Raw genomic sequence first — 13,568 nt, 5'->3', positions numbered from 1 at the left:
ATAACTTCAAAACTCTATTTTACTTCAACAAGACAACAATTTTCCTCTAACTTCTAAGTAAATATAATTTGATTCCGTGGTTTCAATAGTTTTATATGTGAACTATTTCTCTTATCTTTTTAATTTATATGCCCTTAGGATAAATATCAGTTACATCAATGGTAATATGCATGTATACATATTTATTTATATAAGCTATATATAATAAAATTTTAATGTATCCTTTAATATTAACCTATAATGAACAATAACAATAAACTTTAGTTTGGGCATACCTTTATGACATATGTAACTATAGTCAAAACTGAGCTGATAAAAATTCTTGGAACTGCATTTAGTTTGAGAAAATGAATCATTGCCCTCCAGTAAGTTCTGTCTTAAAGTAGCTTCAGTGCCTACGTACAAAATAATACTTCATATCCAAATAATTTATCTCAAAATTAGAATTTCTGACTTTTAAAAGGTAACACTATTTATAAGAAATATTATAAGATAATTCTAGAAACTAAAAACAATAAAGCCATAACAGTTATAGTTCATATTTATGGTGCTACTTCTAATTATTTTTATAATGGCTTTAAGGAAATTTATTCTTAAAATACTCTAAAGAATGTATGCATATTTGTGTATGCAATTTATTTTAATTATTATTGATGACAAAGGACATAAAAAGCATTCTCAACTTGTTTTTAAATTAGACCATTTCTCATCCATTATTTTTACAAGAGCTGAATGATTGTTTGTTAAAATGCATTTTAAAATATTAACAATTCCCCATCTCCCTTTTATACTAAACAACAGGCATTTCACTATCTTTATGTTTTCTCCTATATTTAATTACCTTAAAAATTAATGTATAGTACTCTATATTTTAATTTGGAACTTCTCATATTCGCTTATCCCATGACCATGCAATTGTACAGGTTTACTGGTTCCAAATTAATGCTAGATAACATCTATTTACATATATGAAACATATATTTACAAAAATCAAATCATTAAATCTCTTTATTCAATGTAACGTTAAGATAGAAACATATGCAATACTATCCAGATGCATTAAATTTAACCTATTTTCTAAGCACAAAAATGAAAATCTTTTGTTTCTTTATTATAACAATCTCCCCAAGGATATCTAACAACAAATGAGAACTAAACAAATAGATACTTTCTTTATTGCTTTGCTCAGACATATTTTAGAGTTTTAACACTTTAAAAATGAGATAAGCACCATTAATTTATTATATGTCAATGTATTATTGGCTTTATATTTTTAAAGAAGTCATTCAACAGAATCTGTGACTGCTTAGTCTGGCATTACATAAGAGGATAAGGCAAAATGTTTTTCATTTCCCTGTTTGTGCATAAGATGTGCACAAATAGACTGAAAACATAAATTTCTGTGCATATAAGGTATCAATGAATGGCTATTTTAAATAAGAAACCTGTACTGTCATTTTTGCAAAGCAAATGTTAACAGAAATATATTGAAAATAATTTCAACAAGTGGTATGTTACCTGGGTGGAGCTGGTGGCTACCGAGATGCAGTCAATAAAGCTGTGTCTTCGAGTGAAAAATGCAACTATCTGCTGCCAGCGTGAAGGTTCTGGCTCAGCTTGCAGTTCATCTGACGAGCCCTTTTTGGCCCAGTGTTTCTGCTTTGGGCCTACTGAGCCATGGCTAGAACTAGTATTGCCTCCACGACTGGCGCGAGAGTACAGAAGTGTGTTGTTTCCGAAAATGTAATTCATCTCTGCAGCCCTGCAGGTGGTTGCCAAGCAGTCTTACTTCTCTACCAGCTGCTGAGTGGTGAATGATCGGTAAAAGCTGCAGCTAGAATTACAGCAGCATCACTTGTAGATCAGAGAAAATAAAAACCTTGAGAAATGATGCTCATTTTCTCTGTAGTTTTCCTCCTATGAAAGAGCTTGTATCTTCCCTCTGTACCTGTTAGCTGTCTGATGGCTGAGTTTATTTTTGCAGACAAAAAAAGACGACATAAGGTGGATTTCTTTCTCGTGATTATTTTTTCACCAGCGTCTGCAGGAACCAAAAGCTGTTCTTTTGTTAGCTGATAACTAGACGGACTGAAATCCAGGAAGTGAGGTCGATTAGCAGGTAGGTAAAGAAGGATGTTATAAACACTTGCCTACCAAGACCCTTTGAGGTTGCCTGATTTAATGCATTGGGTGGAGAAATCCATGACTACTAAGTTTCAATCATAGTCTGTAGTAAAATCCAATGACATTTAACTGCTTACATAAATTATAAACTGAATTTTAAAATACAAGCAGATTCTGCCAACAGTCCTGATTGTTAAAATAATTTCACTAAATAATGTTTATCATTCACAAACAAATTCTGACACTAGGGAGGATCTTACACTATTTAGCATTAAGTTTTTGAAGGTACTCTCTTCCATGTTAAATTCTAATGGTAGCATTTAATGATCTAATGTAGGAATAGATTCATTTATAATATAGCATGATCAATTTATGTAATGAGATGATTTCTAATGTTTCAACAATTGAGTTTGGAGACAGTAGTCTCTCAAACTTTTATGATAAAATTTTTGAGAAATGTTCAGCCTCATCCCTCTTACACATTATAATCGTTAAGATTACAAGGTAATACATTATAAAAAGGCAAAACAATACTGCTTTTTTGTTTTGTCATTAGTGAGATGCACTTTATCTACTGCTGTATAACTACTAATCACAAAATTATTATTTGATTGATAAATGAACTTTTTCCAGTATCTAATAACTATCTCTTTTTCAATATAGTAGTTAGCCTTAGAATTGCCAGGATGCTAGTTTAAAGTCTCCCTAAATAAAAATAAAATAAAATAAAATAAAAAGTTCCCTAAATGATTCAAATACCCTCAAGTTTGAGAACTAGATTCCTAAGCTTGCTCTCTTCTAACTGGAATATAGTAAGTGGTTACTTGAGAAGTGTTATGAACAAAAATGATACTTTATAATTTATTCATAAATGAATAATTCAATTTTTAATCTGACATGAACACATTTAAAAGCCTAACGTCAGTCATGGATATTTTTTAGATATAGACTCACAAAATTTTATAGATCTATATGATTATCAGCACAAACTAGATGCAGTATACTGGAAACTAGACTACAATCCAGAAGTCCACTGCAAATCTGGCTCAGCAAGGAAAAAAACTGATGTTATTCTATGATTCTTTTCTTACGATATGCCCCCAAAAGCTAACAACCATGTGGGATTCTTGGGGTACACTATGTTGTGATATAGATTAGGGCAGAAGTTTTTGTGTTTTTTTAATTAAGGACTGTAGCACAGTAGATGATAATCTATAGCAATAGTCCAATTGATTTTATCTAACTGGAGATAAAGGAATAAAAGAAAACACTAAAAGCAGACAGAGGACTAACAATTCTCTTTGAGTGAGAAAGTTAAGACTGCTTGAAAAAGCTGAAGTCTTATTATTGGTCAGCAGTTAATAAAATGAAAACCGAGAGAAAGGAAAAACAAAACAAACATACTAGAGTTAAAATAGGCTTTGTTATTGTAGATGAGTATGATGAAGAGACTGGATACAAATGCTGAATGCAAACCTCCTACCTCAAGTTACAGACAGAACAGTAAGCCCTCAGTGTACATAGATTTATCATAGAAAGCCAAAGAGCTTCAGGTATAAAGTTCACAGAGCCTTCCATTCCATATTTCTCCAGAGCCTAACAAATACTTCCCAATGTATGAATTTCCTATTCAAAGCCACTCATACCAAGAAAACAACTTGAAATTTCAAGAAAAGCTTCTTTTATGAAAATGTCATGTTACCTGAGCCAGAAAATGTAGGATAGGCATACAAAATCATGTATGTACCCAAATCAGAATTAGTTTCACATGAATGATTGGAGACAGAAGACAACCAACAGTTCTTTGCTACAGAATAGGCTTGCTCATTGTGTAATAGAGCTGAAAGATGAAAATGTAGTAACACAAAATTTAAGTTCATGATAGAAAAGTCTAGAAAGCCTATTTAAAATAATGAGTTAAGGGGCCGGGAGTTTGGCCTAGTGGTAGAGTGCTTGCCTAGCATGCACGAAGACCCGGGTTCGATTCCTTGGTACCACATACATACAAAAAAGCCGGAAGTGGTGCTGAGGCTCAAGTGGTAGAGTGCTAGCTTTGAGAAAGTCCAAGGACAGTGATCAGGCTCTGAGCCTAAGCCCAGGACTGGCAAAAAAAAAAAAAAAAAGTTAAAACTGGCATGCAACCTTAAAAAAATTCTGTGTGCACACATGCGTGCTACACATGCGCACTGCTTGAGCTTGGGGCCTGGTCACTGTTTTTCAAGCTCTTGGACTCAAGGCTAGTGTTCTACTACTGGCGCCATAACTCCACTTCTGGCTTGTTGGTAGTTAATTGGAAATAAGAGGTTCATAGATTTTCCTGCCCAGGGTGGTTTTGAACCACATCTCTTAGATCTCAGCCTCCTGAGTAGCTAGGATTACAGGCATGAGTCACTTGTACCCAGTTCTACATATTTTTATAATATGTAAAAATTAATATCCTTTTCCTGTAACATTTAAGGTTTTGTCATAAAATGATAATGCATAGTAGCCTTAATAATGGGAGACAAGTAATTTAGTAAGTGTATGTATTGAATATATTATTTAACTTTAAATATGATTATGAAAAATTTATAACTATAAGGAAGATTTTATAACATTAAATGAAAGACACTTCAAAACTTATACAGGATAGGTCCTCTAAACTCATTAAGTCAGAGCCATTAGGTACAAGAACCAAGGCAAGTACTGAATAATCTAGGTGAAAATTTATTTTTAAAAGTTATATAGAATAAGAAAAAATAGTACTGAAAATTGAAAATACTGAAAAAAACCACAACAATGGTAATAAACTATAATAAAACATTGTCTTATTCATATGCAATTACCATCTAGGTTAAAACTTTTAAACATTTAGTTATGCTAACATAGGACAAGACTGAATTGAAAATGTTGATAACAGTTACTTAGATGGAAAACCTCTAATCAAGCACACATAAATCCCTTTAGTATGGGCACCACCTAGTGGCTAAATGATACACAAATTATATGCTCTCAGCATACCAAGGCCACCTCAAAAACCAAAAAAGAAAGTTTAATACTTTTAGTATGTTTCAAAGATGCAGAAACAAAAATTTTAAAAACTGCTATTTTTTTTACTTGAGTCTATTTACTTCAGATAGGAAAGATTACATTCATATAACATTCAGCTTGAAAAGCTTCTCTCATATTAAAAAAAAAATAAAAATAAAACGAAGCAAAACTACCAGGAACTGCTGGATGAGATATATCCAGGATAGGACATATATGCATTTGGGCGAATTACCTGTTCACTTACCATGTTTTATTTTTATTTAAAGTCCCTCTTAAGTTATTATTTTTCATGATACTGGAGGTTTTGGGGTTTGAACTCAAGAGTCTTGTGCTTGGTTAGACAGGCACCTTATCACTTGAGCCACAAATCCTGCCAACAGTACTTTTTTGTACATTCTGCTTTGAACAAAAAATTCCTTAACTCAGTAAATAACTCAGTGACCAAGGCAAAATTTCTACATATTGAGTAATGTACCTATTGACCACTTTTCACTTCAGTTAGATTTGAATTTATGTATTTATTTATTGTTTGTTTATTTGCCAGTCCTGGGGCTTGAACTCAGTGCCTAGGCTCTGTCCTTGAGTACCTTTGCTCAAGGTTAGTACTCTACCACTTGAGCCACAGCACTACTTCGGCTTTTTTGAGTATGTGGTACCGAGGAATCAAATCAGCGCTTTATGCATGCTAGGCAAGCACTTTACACTAGGCCATACTCACGTCCCTTGAACTTATTTTACAAAGGCTAAGCAAATGCTTAGCTGTTCCATTTACTGCTCTCACGTTTTTCCTAATTCTCAACTCACTTTTTTTTCCTTTTTTTTTTTTTTTTTTGCCAGTCCTGGGCTTGAGCTCAGGGCCTGAGCACTGTCCTTGGATTTTCTCAAGGCTAGAGCTCTACCGCTTGAGCCTCAGCATCATTTCTGGCTTTTTCTATGTATGTGGTATGGAGGAATTGAACCCGGGTCTTCGTGCATACCAGGCAAGCACTTTAACCACTAGGCCAAACTCCCGGCCCCTCAACTCACTTTTTTAGAGCTTTGATACTTTCCTTAGCTGACACAAATTTATCCATTATGTCCTTTTCTTTCATATCTTTAAGTCATAAATTATAAAACTGTAATTCTCTTCATATTAAGTGCCAAATAAGTTAACTTTCAAAGACTTTCTTATTCCACTCATTATTTCAGTAATTAGTACTACTGAACCTTGTAGATTATGTCATAGATTTAATATTAGCAAACACTCCACAGAACCACTCATAAGCTCAAAGAATAAGTCCTTTACATCTTATCCTAACAAATGTCCTAACAAGCAGCCTAAGTAAAAACGACTTTACTACAATGCATAAGTTTCATCAGATTCTAACCTTACAAAAATGGAAATGCCTCCAATTCTGACTTGGAATGTTTTAGCACCTTCAGATGTCAGTTTTATTTCTTTAATAATCTAGTATTTCCTTGCATTTCCCCATGTTACATGTACTATTATAAACTATGTTTCCAGAAAAATATGCTAATTACTGAAGTCAAAAAAGATTATGAGCACTGAATGTCTATTATTACTGAATACATGTATTTGTTGATAAGCAAAGCTAACATTCTAACAATAAGGTTTTTTGTTTTGTTTTTTCTTTGTTCAAGTCCTGGGGCTTGAACTCAGGGCCTGGGCACTGTCCTTGGGCTTTCTCAAGGTTAGTGTTCTATCACTTGAGCAACAGCACCATTTCTGGCCTTTTCTGTATATGTAATACCGAGGAATCAAACCCATGCTAGGCAAGTAGTAGTAGTGCACGCTAGGCAAGCACTCTACCACTAGGCAGGACTCCTGGCCCTAACAATAAGGTTTTAAAATGTGATTCTGTTAAGTGAATTTTACTTTTTAAACATTAGCTCTTACTAAAACTGTGACTGAAGTGCTGCCTAATTTGTATTCTACTTAACAAACTACTACTGTTCCTTCTCAGATACTTTGCCAAATTATGAGTAATAATTCAGACAGAGTTCTATGAATACCTGAATAGATGCTTTGTTTCATTCCAAACTATAACACTCTAAAAGTGGAACAAGGGGGCTGGGAGTTTGGCCTAGTGGTAAAATGATTGCCTAGCATGCACGAAGACCCAGGTTCGATTCCTCGGTACCACATACATAGAGAAAAAAGCCAGAAGTGGTGCTGAGGCTCAAGTGGTAGAGCTCTAGCCTTGAGAAAGTTCAAAGACTGTTCAGACCCTGAGCTCAAGCCCAGGACTGGGGGAAAAAAAAAAAAAGGTGGAATAAGGTGTCCACATTAGCTTTTATTTCCTTTAAAGAGGTTTCTGACCTGTATTTTTAATAAGATATATTCCATTACTGAGTTTCTTACATTTGTTTTAATTTTTTGAATTGAAATTATTAAAACTTGCCTTGTGTCAAAGTAAATTTCCCTTCTCCATCCACTTTTGGTTTCCTAGTAGAAATTAAATGAATTCCTAACACTGAACGTATCTTTTCCTATTCTTAATTTACTTTACCCCTCAATATAAAGTGGCTGCTGCATAAACTGTGTAAGGTATAAAGGAAGGCTCAACTAAGACCTTATTAATTCTTTTATTTTGTCCCAGTCCTGTGGCTTGAACCTACGGATTAGGAATGTCCCTGAGCTTTTCTGCTCAAGGCTAATGCTGAACCACAGCATCATTTCCCATTTTTGGTGATTAACTGGATTTGAAGAATCTCATGAACCTTTATTGCCCTGGCTGACTTTGAATTGGGATCCTTGGGTCTCAGCCTCCTGAGTATCTAGGATGACAGGCTTGCATTAACTCTTGTTATTAAATTTCTATTGTATCAGAATACAGTCTGTCAAAAAGTATCTATAATTTGCAAAAGTGTTCTTATGATTTGGGGTCTGTAACCTGACTTCTCAAAATCTACCTTAAGGAAATAGCCTAAGCACTTTTAATTCCCAAAGATTATGCACTACATTGTTCTTTTAGAACTATGATAAATATATGGAACAAGTTAATAGAACAAAGACTTCTTGTTAAAAGGAAGATGTGACATGTCAAAGATGAGAAAGAATTTATTTTAAAATTTTAAATGATCTTTTAGGGATTTATACAAAGGAAGTGCCATTGAACAAAGCAGATTAGGAATACAATGCCTCTTGATCAGTATCACCTCCTTCAACGTTTTCATTCCCCTGAGATCACCTTCCCCTTTCTTTACTTAATTTTGTGGTATATTTTATGAATTCTTTATTAAACTTTTGATTGTTATTATAAAATGGACTACTTTTTCATACATCAGGTAAGGAGTGCATTTCTTTTGGGACACTGTCACCCCTTCCTTCACTCTAGTCCAGTTTAGATAATTTATTTTATAGAAATGAAAACTCTCATCTATTCAGTTTCCAGACATAAACCAGACAGCAAACAAAAGTAGAAAGAGATTAATTGCTCTACTTAATAGAGCAAAGGCTTACTAACTGCTTCAGAAATTGATACTGTTATTTTCTTTTGAAAGAAAACTTGGGACTGCAATTTGGCCTAGTGGCAGAGTGCTTGCCTAGCATGCACAAAGACCTGGGTTCGATTCCTCAGTACCACATACACAGAAAAGGCTAGAAGCGGTGCTGTGGCTCAAGCGGTAGAGCTCTAGCTTTGAGAAAAACCCAAGGACAGTGCTCAGGTTCTGAGTTCAAAGACTGGATAGTCTCTCTCTCTCTCTCTCTCTCTCTCTCTCTCTCTCTCTATATATATATATATATATATATATGTATATATATATACATATATATATATATATTTAAATTGGTGCTGGTCCTGGGCCTTGAACTCAGGGCGTAGGCACTATCTGGCTCAAAACTAGCATTCTATCACTCGAACTCCACTTACAGTGTTTTTTGGGGGTGATTAACTGGAAACAAAGAGTCTCAAGGACTTTCCTACCAGGGCTGGCTTTTGAGCTATCCTCAGATTTTAAGTCTTTTAAGCAGCTAGTGTTACAGGAGTGAGCCACGGGAGCATGGCCTCATCAATACTTAAATTTTCTTTTGTTATTATAAAGGTGATGTACTAAGGGTTACAACTACACAATCAGTAAAGAGTACGCTTTGTTTTGGACAATGTCACCTTATCAATTCTTCTCAAGACATCAAAGTCTTCTGATTTCATGTCTACTCAACATTGAGAACCATTACTAAGGGCAGTCAATTTTCTTAACAAGTAATTCATACCCCAAATAAATAAGTTACCATTTAATCAGGAAAGTCATTATTTGGAGGTTTTTTTTTTTTTTTTGCCAGACCTGGGCTTGAGGCTCGTGGCATGAGCACTGTCTTTCTCAAGGCTAGAGCTCTACCACTGGAGCCTCAGCACAACTTCTGGCTTTTTTCTATGTATGTGGTACCGAGGAATGGAAACTGGGTCTCCATGCATGTTAGGCAAGCACTCTACCACTAGGCCAACCTCCTAGCCCCAATTTCTTTTTTTTTTTGGCCAGTCCTGGAGCTTGAACTGAGGGCCTGGGCACTGTCCTTAGGCACTTTTTGCTCAAGGCTAGTGCTCTGCCTCTTGATCCACAGTGCCACTTCCAGTTTTTTCTGTGTATGTGGTACCAAGGAACTGAACCCAGTCTTCATGCGTGCTAGGCAAGCACTCTACCACTAGGCTAAATTCCAGGCCCTGGGGATAAATTTTATAGTAAGACTTTTGATGAACACAAAAAATTATCTTGGTTTTTAATGACAAATCAGTGCACAGTTTACTACATAACAAAGTAGTATTTCATTTATGAAATCAACAGATTCCAGTTACAGCAGTTGGCTAAATTTAGAGACACATTCTACTACACTTAAGGGGAAAGTAAAAACTGAAAAGGCACACCTTTATGTATGGCAACTGAGATTTAAGACCCAAAACACCTACAGATTCAGTGACAATATCTTATCTCTGAAATACTGTTTTATCTGCCATGATGACCACTTTGTGTATATAACCACAGAGCATCACTGCCTGCTTATGATACAATCAAAGTAACTACCTATACACTGAAAGACCAAAATTTGGTGATACGCTATTGGCTTTGGACAATTTGTAAACATTCAGAATGACCAGGTATTTAAAACATCAGAAATAAAGAATTCACATACCCTGAGAGTGTTTTTGGACTCAAGTAAGAAAATCAATTTCATTCAAGGGAAAACAGACATATGCTGTCAAGAAGAGTATATAAAACAGGTGATATGCTAAGACTCCAAGGTTTAAGGCTTTCAGGTTTTGATGAGGGTGCTTTTATAGGTTAAATCTATACATTTAATTTTCTAGAATAACTACTAACGAGTAGTAGAATAGCTTCCAAGCTAGTAAGAAGAAAAATGAGTTTTAACAAATATAATGCAAAGAAGAAACTAAAGGATTAAGATTTCCTGTGCTTAAAAATTTAAAAATACAGCTGGCTCCACTGGCTCACATCTGTAATCCTAGCTACTCAGGCAGCTGAGGATTTCAGGATTGTGCTTTGAAGCCAGCCAGGGCAGAAGTCTGTGAGACTCTTGCCTCCAATTAACCACCAAAAAAAGCCAGAAGTGGAGCTGTGGCTCAAGTGGTAGTTCATTAACCTTGAGTAGAACTCAAGGACAGCCCCCAGGTCCTGAGTTCAAGTCCCAACTGGAGTGTGTGTACATGTTTATGCATGCATGCACACACATAAACAAAAAAATTTATGGAATTGCTAAAGTACTATTTAAAGGAAAATTTTCAACCTCAAATACTGTAAGAAAAGGAGGATGGTAATAAGCAACTGACTAGAGAAACTCGAAAAACAAACAGAAAAATGTCTCAGAAAAAGACAAAAAATAATTTAAGAATGGAAAGGGAAAAGGATGAAAGGGGAACTGTCTTTGCCATTATTTGCAAACTAACATTTATACTCTGAATACATCATTAGTTTCTCAAGAAAAGGTCAGATTGTGTACAGCAAATATAATCTTCAACAGAAAAGCAGGCTATGATAGTTATGTTTACATGAGTTTACATGTATGTTTGTACATAAATATGTACATATGTGTACATATGTACACATGTATATGTGCATCCCTACAGAGGGTAAGGATGGTGGTATACAGGGTGAGGACTAAACAAAAATTTTTTAAAAGATGGTTCTTTGAAACTGACCATCCTTTGTAAGGAATGAAGAAGGAAAAATAAAAATACAAATTAAGTAACATTAGATATGGAAATGGGGCTATACCTATACATATAGTAGATTTTAAAAGTTAGTAAGAGTATTACAAATATTAATTGGAATGTATATATTTCTAGAAAAATGTAGTCTAGAAAAATTAATAGAATGATTGATACTATAGTCACTACAAGTTCTAAAAAATTACCATAAAATCACACCTCTTACAGAATTACAGAATTCAGGCAAGACTTACTAGTAAGAAACAATACTTATACACAGTTCTTACAACCAACAGAGGCTTGGCATTCAGAAAAGAACTCTTACAAATCAGTAAAAAGGAGTAATCCAATTCAAACTTAAGCAAAAATCCTATATGGGCATGCCACAAAACAGAAGTATGAATGATCAATACATTTATCTGTCCAATTAGTAATTAGGGAAATGCATAATTAAAATCACAATGCCATCCTTTCAAAACCAAAACATAAATATGTACCACCATCCTTATCCCTCTGTAGGGATACACACATACGTGTGTACACATGTACACATATGTACATGTTTATGTACAAACAAATATGGAAAACATAAAAAGATGAATTAGTGATATGGGTTCGTGCATACATATTTATGTTTTAGCTAGTAATAACTTGGACGTAATACCATACCACACAAAAGAAAGCTTTTACTATATATTTATAAAATAAACACATCAAAGAAGTGAAATTTGGAAGCTCAAGAAAATTAAGCAAAAATTTAATTTGAAGTTTATATAAAGTATGAATGTGTTATATAGACTTTAAAATGTGCAAAACAAGTAGCATATAGACGAGCAATCTGAATATATAGGAGAACTTTAGGAAAAATAAACATGAAGTTCAGAATTGTGGTTACTTCTGAAGCGAGAGATGACAGAATCAAGAAAAGTTGCTGTTGGACTTCAAAAAGACGTTAATGTTTTTTGCATATACTTGCTAATATTTAAAACAAGTGTTTCAAAATAGCTCATGTGTAGTATTTGAAATCTAGTAAGTTACTTCCTTTCTGAAAATCTTTAAATATAGTGTCTAAGAATAAAATTCATTTATAGAATACCTTTTGAAATTTTATCTTATTTCTTTTTATTTTTGTCAGTTGTGGGGGCTTGAACACAGGGCTCGGGCACTTTTCCTGGGCCAACGCTAGCACTCTACCACTTTGAGCTCCAGCTCTACTTCTGGTCGTTAGGTGGTTAACTAGAGATAGGAGGCTCACAGCTGGCTTTGATTGTGACCTTCAGATCTCAGCTTCCCGGTTTTGAAATACTAACAAATATATGGAATTCCCTTAACTAGGAAACTTGACTCCACCAAATCTATAAGAAAAATCTACATGATGGAATAGTTCTGACATAACCACAAGTCACAGGAAAAGCACAGAATAGTTGTTATCCTACCTTTATTGGTGAAATATGAGAATGAGAAACAAATCCATGGACATTCTCAATCTCTGATAGGTTCTTCTCTGAGACATGAACCAATTCAGGACCTATCACCTCATTAGTGATTTGTGGGGAAATGTGTTCTTGAGGAGGCGTGTCTTCATCTTGATACCGATATTTCTGTAAAGGAAAGAAATGTACTAAGCATGAAAAAGTCTTAAAATGCAGATCAAGTTTAATTTAAATCATGGATTTCATAACTACTCAAATACTTGATATAAAAATATGAGACTATTTAATGGCTTAATTCATGAAATTTGAGAGAAATAGGACTTAAATTTTAGAAGTGATACCAGTAATTTAACAAAAATTACTCTATTAAAAATCATTCAAAGTTAGATGAAAATAACCTAATTACTGGTTTTTGGTTTTTTTCTTTTTTTCCCCATATTAACTGAAATACTCATCTCTAAAATACTGTTGCTTAAATGAGGTCAACATGAAGTCAAACTTATTTAGCTAAATCTAGTCCATTTCCTTATTCAGTTATAACTCATCCAAAATGAAAACAAGTCAACCATTTTCATTTCCATCTGAAAATTATTATATCGTAAGAAGGCATTTTTTTCTTTCATCTACAAAACAATCTTTCTCCCTCTCTTCTGACACAGACTTCTATGTAAACTATTTTTTTTTTTTGCCAGTCCTAGGTCTTAAACTCAGGGCCTGGGCAATGTCCTTGGGCTTTCTGAAGGCTAGAGCTCTACCACTTGAGCCATAGCACCATTTCTGTTTTGTCTTTTCTATGTATGTGGTACCGAGGAATCGA

The 13,568-nt window shown here is 34.3% G+C and overlaps 1 protein-coding gene across 20 annotated transcripts in view; it reads right to left on the bottom strand.

Moving 5' to 3' along the window:
• Dlg1 (discs large MAGUK scaffold protein 1) overlaps positions 1–13,568 on the bottom strand; it is a 181,431-nt gene that overhangs the window by 101,382 nt on the left and 66,481 nt on the right. For 15 of the 20 annotated variants that reach the window (XM_090344160.1, XM_090344162.1, XM_090344163.1 and 12 more), the window contains one exon: positions 12,755–12,919. In XM_090344160.1, coding sequence (XP_090200286.1) covers positions 12,755–12,919 — 165 coding nt within the window. Of the gene's footprint in view, positions 1–1,518; positions 1,827–12,754; positions 12,920–13,568 lie in introns of those variants that run through there. The other 5 variants (XM_090344251.1, XM_090344219.1, XM_090344228.1 and 2 more) reach the window with 3 other exon arrangements.

The sequence above is a fragment of the Megascapheus bottae genome, chromosome 1 (assembly GCF_031878675.1).
Source record: "Megascapheus bottae isolate mThoBot1 chromosome 1, mThoBot2.hap1, whole genome shotgun sequence".
In the NCBI taxonomy this organism is placed as follows: Eukaryota; Metazoa; Chordata; class Mammalia; order Rodentia; family Geomyidae; genus Megascapheus; species Megascapheus bottae.
This window is presented reverse-complemented; position numbering and strand designations above follow the sequence as displayed.